Below are 15,332 nucleotides of genomic sequence, written 5' to 3'. Positions count from 1 at the left end.
CCTCAGGGTCACCCGCGGGTCATTGCCAGGTCTAGTGATAAGCTATTTCTGAACTAGTGGTGGACTATCATGTAACCCACCATCAACTCGAATGAAAATCCAGGAAGATGACTTAAGAGCACGAGGATTGATCTATCTACCATTCCCAGCCATTGTCGTCTCGGTACAAGTCGGTGCTCTCAATGGGGAAATACCACTTGATAGACGGATCCGCTAAAACAAGATCGTGCGAGACATAGTGAGCGTCGCTCCAAACCTTATCAAGAAAGCGGTTGGTCGCATCTTTGAAACCGGATATGTGCCTGAAATAAACAGTCAGCTATCTCATCATCATCGAGGATAACCAGAGAGAAAGAATCACACGTACATCTCTCTGGTAGACCATTCGTATATGATTTTAGTGGAACTAGGTACCCTGACTTGGTAGTCAAACGGCAAAAGCTTCCTAGTTCATGTTAGCCCTAGGTACTTTTGCAATCGCGTAGGCAACGTACTCGTAAATCTGTCGGAACTTGGCGCGAATGTTTTGCCGCTCCGAGAGAGTGCAATTCCAGAACCGGGTGAAATCCAAGGGCTCGCCAGGCACCTTCTTCCATATCACATATGTGACAAATCCGCCCGGTATGATATCTTCCTTATCCTGCTTCTCAAACTGATATCCAAGAAGCTCGGGAACAACCTTGCAGCCTTGCTGCGTGAAGTGCTTCAGGGCTTGGAGCTCTGGGGGCTCGAAAGGCCCTGTAGCCTGGGCAGCTCGGACTGAAGCTTTTCGCAATTCTGTTCCAAGCCAGGGTATCTGATGGTAGATACGCAAGAACGCGAGGGGCCCTTGCGCACCGGACGGGCGACACAAAAACTTTCCAGCAACGTATGCAGGACCCCGACCATCAATGAAATTTTGCTCGGACTGGGTCACGGTATCCTCTTCAAGCTTTTCGACTATCTCCCAGGTCTCAGGCATAAAGTTAATCGGGGGCTGGGGCGGAAAGTTCATCAGAACTTGTGTGCCTTCGAGGCCAGAGAGGACTTGACCAGAGTTAAAAGAGTTAGACATGATAGGTTAGGGATTAATGATGTTGCCAATGATGCGATTGGAGTGAACTGATAGAAAGAGAGGACTTGAGAGGGGAATGGACGCGAATGCGAGAAGTTGAGAAAGTTGCCCAGGTGAGAGAGAAAACAAAAAAGGAAGAGAGAGCTCGTCAACTATGGGTAATATGCAAACCCCGGATGTAAAACATGCATACAACCCCAACATTCCCTGACCTAACCTCGGAACCACCTTGTCATTATGTTGACCTCTTTATTTATCGACGTATGGCTTAGAGTGGATTTTTCGAATAGACCAATTTTTATTTTACACCATTGTTCATGACTATATGTGGACATGGTCATTATAATAGCACACTAGGTAATTTTGAATATATTAATCTTATCTAATAAGAATCTTCCATATATTTATATATAATCTTAGAAATATTATAGTTATATAAAGGAGAGATTTATAGACACCTGGGCATTCAGTTCCGCTTATTTATAAGCTTCCGATGATAGCTAACTTAGGCTCGAGGCCCGCTATTCACTCACCCTCCAGAGCTCTAAACGTCTGGCTTTACCGAGTCAATTATTATCCTTTTATCATATAGGTCCGTAGGATAGTGGACATATGCTTCCCTCTTGGGGCTTTCGCCCATCTCTCTCTTCCCTAGCTCTCTCTCTCACGCGTTGGCACATCCGGCTCAATAAGGGATTAAATCTCTAGTCTAGAATTGACTAGAACCATTATGGCTGCCCTCTTCCGTCTTCGTACCATCTTGTGATGTTAGATTAGTTGAGTTATACCTTACTGCCCATAGATAGTTCTACCAGCTACAGAAGTACATGTGTACTTTATTTCCTCTGCCACTTCTTGACTTTTCCTTTCCGCTTTAGTGATCAGGCCTTGTCGCTTTCTGGAGAGCCGGTTGAACGGTATCAGATGATTATATTTGACGAGCCAAATAGAAAACGAGAATCACATGTATAAAAAACAGGATAGGAAATTGTAGAATACAAGTCAACGAATCTATAGACGGTGGGTGGGAACTTCAGGCCAGGCATCGACACCGTCAAGCAAGACCATGCCCATCCCCGACATGAGATGGGTCTCCATATGGCAATGCAAGAGGAATGGCCCTGGGTTCACAACCTGGTAGCGAATAGCAATCCAGGCTTCTCCGTTCGGCGCGGTCACAAAGGTGTCGCGGTACACGGGCGTTTCAAAGAAGCTGTCTGGGCTGCTCTGTTTTGCTTCTGCGATAGAGCCCCATGTGAATTTTCCCATTGCACTACCAATCAAAAATGCCTTGTTGGAATGCTTGTGCATTGGGTGTGGTGGCTGCAGCTTGGTCGGCTCTGGGATAGCAAGCTGGAACACAATGTCGACCCAGGTGCCATTCAGTGTCTCAATCTTGAGGGCAGAATCCAGGCCGGGTGCTTTGGGGTTGAGAATAGCTGGTTCCATTTGGTTCAGGTTGGCTGGTAGGAAGGTTGTTCCATCCAGGGTCCATTCCCAGGATGAGTTGATCCGTCCAAGAGTTAGGAGATGGAAATCATCGCCATGCTCCGCAGGTAGGATGGCAGGATATGGCGGCAGGTTAGTTGTGTCCAGGTCGATCACAGAGGCTGTGGTGTTGCTACCACCATAATCGATGTATGCTGTTGATTCCCGCTTATTTTTTCTCGCCGCCCTTGTAAGCTAGAGTGGCATAGCCAGAGATAACCTGGTTGTCATGACCAGCAACACGGATGGTGTAGCTTCCAGGCTCCTTGTCCAACTTGATCATCGCAGAGTAACGCTCTCCATTGTAAATAGAGACTTTATGGGCAAGCTGGGGCTCAATGTAACGTCCATCTACCTCGTAGATGTACCATGGGTGCTCATCAATGGAGAAAATCAATGATTTGAGACTTGCTGCACTGACAAAGTTGAAACTGGCCCATCGATCGGTAGGTCTCACTTCAAAGACTGACCTCGGACCCTCACTGGGAATACATCCAGAGTTCAACCCCTCAGGAAGCTTCTCTGGGTGGTGCTCCCAGTTACCCTGAAGAACCGGCATGAATGGATGACATCTGGTGGGTGTTAGTGGCTTCCAACCCAGTGGAGCAAAGGATGGACTCACCCCTTATCCGACAAAGGCTCCGTTATGACTGCTCTGACCTTCGCCGGCTGGAGATTTGTCAGATAATCAGGGTCTTTGCAGTATACAGAGCCTGCACCATCGATGAGAATGCTATCCGAGCAACTGGTAACTGTGAGCGTCGCCCTTTAACTATCATATTTGGGCCCTTACAAGATATCATAGCCTGTGTCTCTAAGAGCATCCATATACTCATTGGCCGGCAGGTGGTCCCAGTCAGACATCATGACCAACTGGGAATCATGAGCGGCTCTGGTCATGGCCGCAATATCGGCAGGGTCATCAGAGATCATTGAGAAAGGCGATTCCCGGTCGGCAGACGGACTAGTTCTCTTATTAGAGCCGCAATAGAGACAGTGTTCTGCACACTCACCGAATACGAATGCCACCGTAGAGACCGTCCATTATTCTGTCTTTGTCGTGGGCATGGTACCAGTACGTACCATAAGTCGTGGCTTTCCACTGGTACCGATATTTGTCACCAGGCTTGATAGCCCATTGCGTTAGACCTGATACTCCGTCCGCCCATGGGGTGTTCAATTGCCTGGAGTAGTCAGTTTTGTGCAGTTCTCGGGGAGTGGTATTGTCGAAGGCCTTACTCAATGCCATGGAAATGGACCGATGTATTGAAGGGCAAATTGTTGGTCACATCTATCTATTTTTCTTAGCATGGATCGGGGGAAATGGAGGATCAGACTCACTGTGACTTCGTCTCCTTCATCCATAACCAATGGTGGGCCTGGGAAACGATCATTCACAAAAATCATCTCTCTTTCATGCCCGTTAGGTGAGCCCCTCTGCCAGGTAAGGTCGAGATCATAATGAACTTTAGCTGCCCGGCTAAGGGCAGCAGCGCTCATCAAAGTCAGGAACAGCGACTTCGCAAGTGTCATTTTCGAATTGGTGGGTGTGAACTGGGTATCGAAGCGAAAGAGTTTTCGCACCAAAGTCGCGTCTGCCACGTCCCTCCCTGTCAATCTTATAACCAGATTGCGTTAAGCTCCTGCATACCTGCCAAGCCACGCAATCCTCGCATTCCTCCCGTGTTGAAAACAGCAGGCCCTTGCATTAAGCATTGTTGCCAACCACGAGGACTTGATTTCAGTTTCAATTCCGGTGCATGACACTGGTCGTGTTCAATATAATTCCATACAAATTGTTATATGCGGGCAGTAGTAGTCGTATGACTGAAATGCGCCAGAACTTTCAGTCTTGAATGGAACAACAGTCGAAGAGGTCATGGTGATTCCTGAGGTCACTGCAAATATCTCATGGAACCAGAGGGGCCGGAATCTGCCAATGAGCATAAATCTAGCTTTTACGGAGTATTTGTTGTCTTGCTGAAAGCAACGTAGGCGTAGTAACAGGTATGTATCTGGCCAGGTCCCTGTTCGTTTCGACTGAATTCACCGATGGGCAAGGGGCATAACAATAGCAATAGCATTTTATGGTCATTCTGCATCATTCGTAGCTCTTGTTACCAAGAAATGTCAACAAATGAGAATCATCCCGTTCCCGTTTGTTTACCGGAGAAATACAACATTGTATAAGCTTTGTACCCAGATATACCGCCCTCCAAATTCTGCCAGTTCTGCCAGTCTAAAACTCCTAATATAGTTATCGTGTGGGCACGTGATTCAGCACTAACTGTTAGCAGTCAAAGGTTTGTACCGAAGGAGACTAACTAAAAAGACTACTAGAAATACACTTGAAAAAACTACCGGAGAAGACTACCTAAGGAACCGTTAAGAAGACTACGCCCGGATAAGCGGCTGACTGTATATTCCTGTGGTCCGGGTAATATGTTTGAAAGGAAGGGAGGCGGTATTCACTACAGTATATAACGGGTAGGCGGTATATATGGTGGTAATATGTAGGCAGACTATATAAAGAAGGGCTCTTAGCTCTCATCTCATTTTTAATCTCATTTTCTATTATTTGGAGCCCTTACTATCTGATTTTAAACTCATACGGAGTATGTATTTCACTATATTACTGGTGGGTAATGTATGTAGTATGTAGTGTAGATAGAAAGATGGTTATATATAAGAAAGCAGTATGATGCTGGTAAGGAGCTTGGTAAGACAAGGGTGAGAGGTGCAGACGACTTGACTTGTAAGGTAATGAAAGAAATAAGGCACACATGAATTCTTGGCAGATGTCTGGTTTTGGGGGCCCTACTGAACAGGCCCGCCTGACATGTGATCACGAACCCTGAGCGCTATACACCTTCGTACCTTAAGCCTGCTGTACGCTTCTTGCATTGCTGAGCATAGTGAATAGCGTCGGCGATTTGATCTTGATGTGCCCAAATGTCTACATTATCATAGGTCATTGTCTCGGTTGTTCTTCTACTCATTCTGGATGGTACATTATTCATGCTATCATACTATACACTGGTGGATGACGCATAAATAGTACTCAAAACATGCGTGTTCAGAACAAAATGAATATCTCGGGAGCCGGCGACGCAAAGCAGCACCACACATACGGCATGCTCAAGCCAAGATATCAGAAATTTATTGACCCTGAGCCACGAGAGTCGCCTGCGCTGGGTTCCAGAATTTGCGAGCAGCCGCAAATATCATATCAACCATTCCCTGGACCTGCTTACCATCCATATCACAGTCTTTCTTGTGTTCCACTTCCTCCTCCTCTTCGGTGAAATAGCTCAAGGGGAAGTCCAATTCGACTTTGACGGTAGCAGCCTTGCTAGGGACGCCAGCGGAGTTCATGACGAAAAGCATGTAGTATCCGGGGAGAACAACACCGGGGTCCGGATAGATCTGGGCCTTGCAGTATTTGTAACCGTCCTCGTCATCACCACACGTGTAATCAAGGGGCACGCGTCTCTGGTCGGTGTTGACAGTGTGCGAGACAGTTCCGAGACGGACAAGAGATGCACTCTTGATATCAGCGTCAGCGAAGAAACGAAGTGTTTTGCCCACGGTGACCTTGTTGCTTCTGTTCTCCACGGTGGGAGTCTTAGGCTGGGTTGCTGGCGTTCCGTCTTTGTTGTATAGGTATGGGGGCCGGAAGATCTGGGCGTCGTAGTGATTGACGGTGCAGTTACCACAGAGACCGCCACCTCCGTTGAGCACGGTAGCGTCAGGGAGGAGAATTGAGAGACTGTGGTAGACACGAACGACGTTGTTCCTCTGGAGGGGAACGAAAATGTCTCTGTCCGGGTAGTAAATTTCCGGGGTCAATTGGATATCCCTGTCTGCTTCATTGAAGGGTTGGCCCCAGATCTCGCCACCAGCGATGAAGACAGATCCATCAGGGAGAACAACAGAGGTGTGGAAGACACGCTGATAAAACATGCCGCCAGGGTTGTTCTCGCTCTTACTTCCATTCAGACCGGCCACCTCCACCTTGGCCTTCTTGTAGGGCTTATCGATGGTGATGATGTGGGCATTTCGGGTACCGAAAGATCCATCATAGCGCTCCTGGCCTCCGAAGGTGAGGATCTTACCACGAACAGCATCGAACATGACGTTATTCCCAGACATTGAGTGTTGATCGTCACGGCGATAACCGGCAGACACATAACTGCCTCCCTTCGTACGAGTGTTGAACCAGTGCATCTTGTAGCTGGGACCGGCATGGAAGACACTGCCGTTCTTCCAGCCGAACAGCCATGCGTGATTATCGGCCCGGAGCGGTCTGTCATCAGTTTCAATGATCTCACGCTGGAGGTTGTAGAGTCTCTTCCAGGTTCGCGTCCAGGGATCGTAGAGCTCGCCGTCCTTGGGGTTATTCGGCCCTCCGCTCCACGAACCACCAATAGCAAATATCCGCCCATCGGAGAGGGTCGTAGTGGAATGGTATCCACGGTGAAGCACCATGCTCTCACCGCGCTCCCAGCCAGTGCCGTTGAAGATGCTGGTCTTGTCCGAGTCGGCTCCACCAGACACGACAATTCGTCCGTCAAAGTCCATGGAGATTCCGGGACAGAACATATCGTGCTCATTGTTGGCAACACTGGCCTGGTAAACATCCTCCTTGATAGGATCCCAGGTAGTCGTGAAGGTTTCGCCACCAGGGGAAGCAAAGAATTGGTTGTCAGCCCAGGCGGACCAGAGGATGATATCGCCGTTGTCCACACGGTTAATTGCAGTATGGGCTCCTGCTACAGGCACAATGGGCAAGTCGAGTGTTGGGCCCCAGGTACCGCGGGATGGATCCCGGGGGATAATGAAGTCGACGGCGTAGATGGCGATGTCGACAATACTGGTCCATGTCTCCGAGTACTTGGTATCGGGAGATTTACTGAGAGGCGCTTCACTCTTCGCAACGAGCTGCACGTATTTGGCAACTTCCGGTTCGAAGACAGCGAGCTTCACGCTCTTGTTCCATCCCCAGAGCCCGTAGGCAACTCTTTTCCAGTCGCGTTTATCTTTGCTGAGATAAACTTCGTGCTTGGCAATCTGTCCACGAGCATCCTTGTCCATGAGAGGCAGCATGCTGAGACCGTTCACTTTTTGCTCCGAGCCAAGGTCGATAATGATGGAGTTATTCTGGGACTCAGTGCTGGATTCGCTGCGCCAGTACGTGTGGACCTGGCCGTCCAAAACATTCTCGCATTGATTTTCATAATTTTCCTGACTAGAGCACTCCACGGTGAAGTTGGTTCGGTCGAGGCGGCTGCCACCCCTAGGCTTTGCTTGCCAGCAGTATTTTTCGGGGTCAATGGCACCGTACGTAGGAACAACGACATCACTCGAATCCGTAGTAAAATGCGACGGAATATGGGAAGAGGCAGAGGCGTCAACGTAATTGACGACAGCCCCGAGAAAGAGGCCGGAGGCCCATTGGAGCTTCATCGTTGAAGATAAATGACTATTGAGGTGCGCTGGTGTCCGGAGAAGACAGACAGACAGAAAGGATTCCCGGGGTGGGCTGGAGAGGAAATATCAGAGCCAGCATGGGTGATTTCGCCGGCACGGACGATCGGCATTATGACGAGACTAGACAATTGCACAGGACAGGGCTCCATCCGAGCTGAAACTCGCATTCAGTCAGCCACCTGTTGATCTGTGCCGTTGCGCGGGTGAACTGGGCCAACGACGTCTTCGATATTTGCCCACTAACTCTATCCCATTCGATCGTCGTCAAGGGCAGAGCTGCCAAGAGAGGCCTGCGATCTATCACATGGACTTCTGTCTCCCTATATCTCCACATATTTTAGTTCGGGTGGAGATCAGAGACTCTTCACCCCGTCCGAAGGAACTCATTTGCCGATGTTTGCCGATCAGAGTTCGCAATCCCGTGTCGGTGGATCCCCTTCTTGATGTCGGTGGGACCTGCAAGCTCGAGTTGCCACTATCGTAGGCACGGCCCTTAAGGTTCCTGACAATGTCCCGGCCCGCAGGCCCGAACCACGGTACGTCTAGGGCTGATATTTCCAAGCAACCTTGGAACATCATAGACTCCCTATATCGGGTGAGCATGACAGGAGCAATGCAATTCCAAACTCTTATTGCCCGGATTGTAACATCTGTTTCGGGCCACAGGGCAACTTCCTCGCTAAGGCCCATGCAGAGCCTGCTCCACTACGGTCTCCACTTTAACTTCAGCTGTGAAGAATTCCTGCGCAGACTACTGAACATTGTATATTGATCGGCTAGGGAAAGTGGATGACACGTCTGTAGCGCTTGGGCGAACGATTGACCGGCTGACGACTTCGGAGGGTCAATTATTACGAAACCAGGACCTTGCGATGGAGATCATCAAGATCAGCACTGCCACTAAACAACTCGGAATAACAAATCTGTCATGCATGGTGATGTCATCTCGGGACTTTACTTGAACCCCTTTCAGGTATTAGCAACAGAAGTACCTGATTGGTGGTGAAGCTGGTTGTCAATCACGGCATGGTGGGTGGCATCCCTATAAGAAGCCATGCACCCTATTCAGATATCGAAAGTGCCCTTGGACAATTGGTCTTTGCAGTTTAACTAAACTCTTCTTTTCCCTGAGATTCATCGTCAAAATGGAGAAGAAATCGGAGGTTAACATTAAAAATATTCAGGGTAGCATTTGGTAAATAGATATCGAGATTATAACTTCGAATCCTAGATTCAATGCTGACAATTGGTACACTCAGGCCCCGTCTGCCAAAATACTACGAAACGTTCCTGTTCTTCAAGATTAGGGACACGGATGAATTCAAAACACATCTCAGAAGCTTTGCCGACAAGATCACCACCGGTGAGCAATGCAAGGCATATTTCGTGGAGACGAACGATCTCCCTCAAGCCACCCCGGGCAAGCCGAGGACGGACACTCCGCCAGAGCAGCGCAAACCCTTCGAGGCTGTGAACATTTCTTTCAGCTACAAGGGTATTGAGAAGGTGAGGAATCCGCTCCCATCAAAACCGTCGCAATACCTTTCCTCTTCACCCGCGGTAATATTAACTTGGAAATTGCAGTTAGTTGAACAACGCCGGGATGACAAGCTTGATGATGAATTGCACATCAGGGGAATGTACAAGGATATGGTCTATGAGGGGCCGGATGAGCCTAGCAGTTTGTCTGATGAATATAAGCCTCCTAAAGGCTCTCGTGCCGATAATGATGACTGGAGAGTCGATGGGCTGTTCATTGTCACCGCCCAAACCAAAGACAAGCTGGGAGAGAAGATAAAGGAGCTTGAAACTGGCTTCAATGTTGGCCCTTCGTCGGCCAGTGTTGAGATTGCTTTCCGGAAGGAGGGTAACCTCCGAAATGCTGATGGAAAAGCCGAGAAAGCCCAGGGTGGCACATTTAGTCTCCACGGCAAAGAACAGTCAGTATTATCCCGGTCTTTTGATTTTTTCCTTCTCTTTTTTCCGCATTTGTCCTAAAGGGACTGAAGGACGCCTCATAGCTAACTTTCGTTCACTCGCTCAGCTTTGGATTCGAGGATGAGATATCTCAGCCTCAGATCAGAGGCCTCGACCCGGAGCCCGGACCAGGTGAACAGAGGAGTATTCCCCCAGGGTAAGAAAGAACCAACTTTCTTTTAACAACGGCACTTGCTGATGTTTAAAAGTTTGATCTTCACTGGTCTTGATGGTGACAAAGCAAAACAACCAAGCTGGGCCACGGAAGGCAGTTTCCTTGTTTTCCGTGAAATCGTGGAAAAGGTCCCGGAGTTCAACAAGTATGTTATCATCCCATTGGTCTCGATAAACTAAACCACAGGGCTTATGTATCTGTCCAGGTACGTGAGAGAGAGTTCCAAGAAAATACCATCCTTTGACGATGGTACGGGTGAGAAGCTTGCAGCTTATCTGATGGGAAGATGGAAGAATGGTATGTTAAACCTATTCCTCCGTCTCTGGGTTTTTATGTATCGCCAGCGAGGGACTAACTGACCGGATTATCCGTAGGCTCCCCAGTTGAGCTCGACCCTGAGGGCAATAAGCCAGAATGTGTCTTTGCAAACAACTTTGACTTTAAAAAAGGACATACCCTGCGGAAGAACACAAAGTGTCCCTTCGCAGCTCATATTCGCAAGATGCGTCCTCGGGCAGACCTCTATGTAGGAAACGACGATTCGGATGACATGGACGCTGAGGAAGTTTCCGCCAATCACAAGGTGACAAACACCAACGTTATCCTTCGTCGTAGTATCACGTTTGGACCCGAAGTCGATGAAGATGAAGAGGCGGAAGAGACGAAAAAGAACCGCGGCATCTACTTCCTCTGTTACCAGAGTGACATTCGCAATGGGTTTAACATGCTGATTGCCCGTAAGCCTTTCCTTCCCCGCTTCGCGACCCCCAAGCAAGACAAGGTCAACTAATAATGTTCTTTTCCTTTTTATTTTAGGCTGGGCAAGCAACAGAACCTTTGCTCCCAACACTGGTATTGAAGGAGGCCCTGGTGTTGATCCTATCATTAGCCAGAGAAACCGACCAGACCATCCGGAGGGGTATGTCAATATCTACGAAAAGCCTGACGATAAAACTCCCTACAAGCTCCCACTCAAATTCGTTGCATGGACTGATCAGCGAGGCGGTGAATATTTCTTCACCCCGTCTATCGAGGCATTGAAGACCAAGCTAACGGAGGAGTAACTGTACCATTCCCCCTTTCTGTTACGGTGCAAAGTACATACCAGATACATTTGTTTTTAGGAATGATATTTTTTACATTTCTATTAGGAATTGGAAACTTGGGCTGAAAAATATTCATAAGATAACGCTAATACTGTCCTCTTATCATAAGGCTTATTCGATCACCTGGTGGCCAACAAAATATATATAGCGATTTTGAAGGTAGGTAGTATTACAAGAGGTGCTGATGAATTTCGAATTGTATACGTAGAAAGTAACAATCAGGACTGTATAATCTCTTCCTACATGGAAGGAACCCCTGCTTTATGTGCTTCTTTGTATTTCCTCCATTATGACAGATGTAAGAAACAGCGAGAACCGATGGTAAAAGGCAAGAATTACAACATCAAAGCGCTCATATAGAGTGATAACCATTTGCATACTGACAACAGCATGAATATGATCGATCTGCGTATAGCCGAGGGGCCTTCTGGGATGCCTTCGAACCAGTAGTGGACGCGGTGTCCGCATCCCTGTCCTCGACAGGAGCTGCAGACGGAGCATGTGAAGTTGAGGCATGATGGGGCACCCTTGTACCCCGGGTTCCAAACAAAGTCAACAATGCCAATACTCGACTCTCCAGTAGGCCAGGGGAAATTGCCAGTGAATTCAACGTAGTCGGCCCGTCAAATATGGATAATAGTCTCGGAGGTGAGGAATTGCTTCGTTCAGCCGATCCATACCAATATGGTCGTCTGAAAATAATGAAAGCTGAGTTTATCAAACGGGACGCAAAGGGTTCACAGCCAGCATGCTGTCTGTTTAGCGGCGCTTGGTTTATGGGAGGAGTCGAATCCGGCATCTTACAACAACGCAAGCGCAGGTGAACCGGTGATCGAACGAATCCCTGAGCAAGGGCAGTAATGTAGTCGTACACTCACTCTTTGATGCTTTTGTAAAGGTCCTGAGCGTCATGAAGGTTGTAGAAGGAGATATAGATATCAATACCAGACTTCGAAAGACAAGTTAGTAGGGACTCAAAACATAGAAATACTAGCATGCAAACTTACCTCAAGCCTACTTGATTAGAATACGCTTAAAAGCTCCTCCCACCACAGACTGGTTCAGCGGCAATGTCCAAGACGCTTTCATTATTGGTAGTCTTGAAGCCAGTTAGAAGACATGAGAGACAAACGATGCGGCAAGCTTATAGGCTGCGGTTTAGCAGGGTTTCTATTAGCTGGCCGAGGAGTGTGTGGATGGTTGAATATGTAGGATCGGATGCTTCGAATTGAATATTTTGGATTGGGTGCTTGAAAAAATAGTATTGAATCTGAGGAGCTTGCGATTGAATTGTAAGCCGATGGAACTATGAATACTCTAATCGGAGTAGTATTTGCGGTATTGGATGGTTGCGAGTGATAGGGACTTCAAATGTTGATAGTTATGGTACTGAATTTAATACTTATGATTTGATGTACTGGATAGTTGCGAGTGAAAGGGGGCTGACAGCTTTGATTGAGTTGGTTTGGTTTGGTTTGAGTGAATAGGATTGCCTTTACCATGCTCAGTTAGGCTATCCATGAAAGGCTCTGCCCGGGGCCTGTCCAGATCTGGAACCAGGGGTTGACTCAAAAATCACACTGATCTGTGAGGTTATCACGTCACGTATATTCGTGCCGAGACATCTCGGTGCCTCTAGAGGTGGAGTGTCGCGGAAAATGGGGCTGATGATGACAGAAACACGATCTACCTTTCCTTATCTTTCGTATTCAAGCTCACCAACTCCCATGCACCCTCTTGGAGACAAAGAAGTGGTCACTGGATTGATATCATGTCCACTGAAACGTGCTAGATAAGTCTGTTAATGTTGAGTATTATGATAGAACGATTTGGAAAGTGAAAGTTTAGCTTATAAGAGGACGAAGACTTTTCGACGCTCTCCAGGTGCATGAGATGCAATATAGGTCACGCTCCTTCTTTGTCCAGGTTTATCATCCGGCCTTCCTCGTTACCATATCTCTTATCCAATATACAATCCGCGCTAGCAACCAACCCGGCCAGACGACCCTCATTGGCAACCAAGAAACCCGGTTCCCGAGCCAGTCTCGCCAGAACCCGATCTGCTCTGTGTTACGACCTTCACCGGTACCACATTCCTCATCCATCACTCAATCTGCACCTCCATGTAACAACCTTCGTCGCATATCTCACAGTGATTCTAGGGCCGGTGTTGCTAGATCCCTCACCCTCCTCCGAGTCACGGCCCTTGGTTATTACAGTTGCCCACTGATTCAGCACCCATACTAGTCTCCCCGGCGCCTCTCACCCTCAACATAATGAGCCATCTACGATCATATAATACGGGGCCCTATCAGACCAGAACGAAATTGCACTGCTTCTGTTCAGAACGTCATTGGCCGAGAGAGCGCGTCCAATGCCATTCCGGCAGTTCAACAGGCATCGAGGCTATAATGCCTATCACTGCCCTCGTCACATCTAAGCTTTTAACGGTTCCGAAGAGAGTCTCCGGTCAATGGATAACCGGCGAGCCGAGTGGGGCCAGCCACTGGACCTGGAATATCAATTACCGAGGGAAGGGAAGCAATGAGGATCTCTCAATAACGGGCAATGAAGAAATAAGAGCTCAAACTTGTCGGCATGCTCATGCTTGGTTCTGTTTGTGTTGCAGGGGATGAATTTGGAGTGGTCCCATCTGAGAGCTCCTGACACGCCGTCATTGAGGGTAAAAATACCGTATAAGGAATATCCGGGATCCGAGCGGTGGTTGAGACCAAGGACAAAGAAGCAGCCCGGTTTTCGTCACAGGGCCAGCTGCGAGAATAACGGGTTTAAGGGCGGATTTCGACAAACTTGGCCCTTTTTTGACCAGCCACGTGTGGTTCCTTTCCAGAACTGGGTGAAGGCCGTTAAGACCTTACCAACCCTCAGGCTTTTCCAAGTTGCCGCGCTCCTGTCAACGCTGAAGGCTCATGTTGACACAACACTATACCACTTCAACCGTGATCTGATACCGTTGTACCCAATCAAACCTGGAGGGGCTAGGACTACGGCGGTGTAAAGCTGCTAGTGCGCCATATCATATTTCTCTCCAGGGCTATATTAAAGCCTGACTGTTATAACCGCTAGTGCGGCATATTAGATTTTGCCTGTCGTATACTTTGTAATATAAGTATTTTATGCGTCTGGATACACTAACGTTACACCAACTCTCTGTATAAGTTCAAAAGTAGAGGCAAATTCTCGCGTGTAGAACCCTTGATGATTACATTCTTAACGATATGTATACGGTCTTGATGGCGGAGCAACATGAGACTGAAAAGTATTTGTTTGCTTCCAAAGTTACTATATTAGTTACCGTAGTAATTTGGTCAGCACAGATTGTCAAATTCGGACAGTTTTCATTTTCGCTTAGAGAATTTTACTATGATTTTTACTAGTACGCTTGAGACAGAATCCAGAAACCTACTATGAACTGCCTACTACATATATGATATGGAATATTCCAGTTAGTAACTCTGGAAAGCCCTGGAGGACCAGGGGAAGTTACTAATGCTTCATGTGACCCTATGACCCGTGGACTTCCTAGCCTCGAATTAGAATAGCCACTCGAACTAGTATGGGCTGGTATGTACTCCGTACTTGCATATGTATGTAGGAAGATACATATGTGCATTGACTGTTTGTAGAAGGCTCTTTTACCAACAACCCGAATGGGATTAGAGTACCTAGGAAATATTTGTATAACCATAGATGGGTACGTTCCAAGGTTGCTCGTATGTACAATCGAGCCCTTGGAGTGATTGAGCAGCCCACGTGCTCCATCCCCTGGCATTTCTTGGCGCCATGCTTGATCAATGCCCAGGTGTCTTATGGAAGCTTGTAATAAATGGAACCATGGATTACCATGACTCGTGCGGGAATGATTGGATCACATCTATTGCAAGGTATGACTTAACCTAATTTGTCTAGCTTCGGACCAAGGGCCGAGTACATATCCACATAGGTACCTGGGTACTGATTTGTCCTTCTTCTGCGCAAGGACAGCCCTGGAGATTACGCCAAGATCATAGCTTTGCGGCCC

At 47.8% G+C, this 15,332-nt stretch overlaps 5 protein-coding genes across 5 annotated transcripts; 2 read left to right on the top strand and 3 right to left on the bottom strand.

Moving 5' to 3' along the window:
* Positions 1-136: 136 nt before the first annotated feature.
* Positions 137-1,054, bottom strand: N7519_004023 (uncharacterized protein; the record flags this gene model as incomplete). Its single annotated transcript, XM_057290799.1, has 3 exons — positions 137-302; positions 368-445; positions 495-1,054. The coding sequence occupies 3 exons, from the start codon at positions 1,052-1,054 to the stop codon at positions 137-139; spliced, it is 804 nt and encodes a 267-aa protein (XP_057152001.1).
* A 1,011-nt stretch (positions 1,055-2,065) lies between these two features.
* On the bottom strand, positions 2,066-4,075 carry abr2 (laccase abr2; the record flags this gene model as incomplete). The annotated part of the gene is made up of 7 exons (XM_057290798.1): positions 2,066-2,737; positions 2,763-3,114; positions 3,165-3,287; positions 3,336-3,506; positions 3,556-3,726; positions 3,782-3,837; positions 3,884-4,075. 7 exons carry the CDS (start codon positions 4,073-4,075, stop codon positions 2,066-2,068), a joined length of 1,737 nt encoding a protein of 578 aa, XP_057152000.1.
* A 1,626-nt stretch (positions 4,076-5,701) lies between these two features.
* On the bottom strand, positions 5,702-8,008 carry N7519_004021 (galactose oxidase precursor; the record flags this gene model as incomplete). Its single annotated transcript, XM_057290797.1, has 1 exon — positions 5,702-8,008. One exon carries the CDS (start codon positions 8,006-8,008, stop codon positions 5,702-5,704), a length of 2,307 nt encoding a protein of 768 aa, XP_057151999.1.
* Positions 8,009-9,177: 1,169 nt separating this feature from the next.
* On the top strand, positions 9,178-11,248 carry N7519_004020 (Dyp-type peroxidase; the record flags this gene model as incomplete). Its single annotated transcript, XM_057290796.1, has 7 exons — positions 9,178-9,227; positions 9,292-9,972; positions 10,077-10,166; positions 10,219-10,329; positions 10,390-10,481; positions 10,559-10,921; positions 11,001-11,248. The coding sequence occupies 7 exons, from the start codon at positions 9,178-9,180 to the stop codon at positions 11,246-11,248; spliced, it is 1,635 nt and encodes a 544-aa protein (XP_057151998.1).
* A 671-nt stretch (positions 11,249-11,919) lies between these two features.
* Positions 11,920-12,114, top strand: N7519_004019 (uncharacterized protein; the record flags this gene model as incomplete). The annotated part of the gene is made up of 1 exon (XM_057290795.1): positions 11,920-12,114. The coding sequence occupies one exon, from the start codon at positions 11,920-11,922 to the stop codon at positions 12,112-12,114; it is 195 nt and encodes a 64-aa protein (XP_057151997.1).
* Between the last annotated feature and the right edge of the window lie 3,218 nt (positions 12,115-15,332).

This window comes from Penicillium mononematosum (assembly GCF_028829835.1).
Source record: "Penicillium mononematosum strain IBT 11891 chromosome Unknown utg000002l:1.0-8112719.0:1.0-8118358.0, whole genome shotgun sequence".
NCBI lineage: Eukaryota > Fungi > Ascomycota > Eurotiomycetes > Eurotiales > Aspergillaceae > Penicillium > Penicillium mononematosum.
The sequence above is the reverse complement of the archived record's forward strand: the minus strand, read 5'-3'. Positions and strand labels throughout refer to the sequence as shown.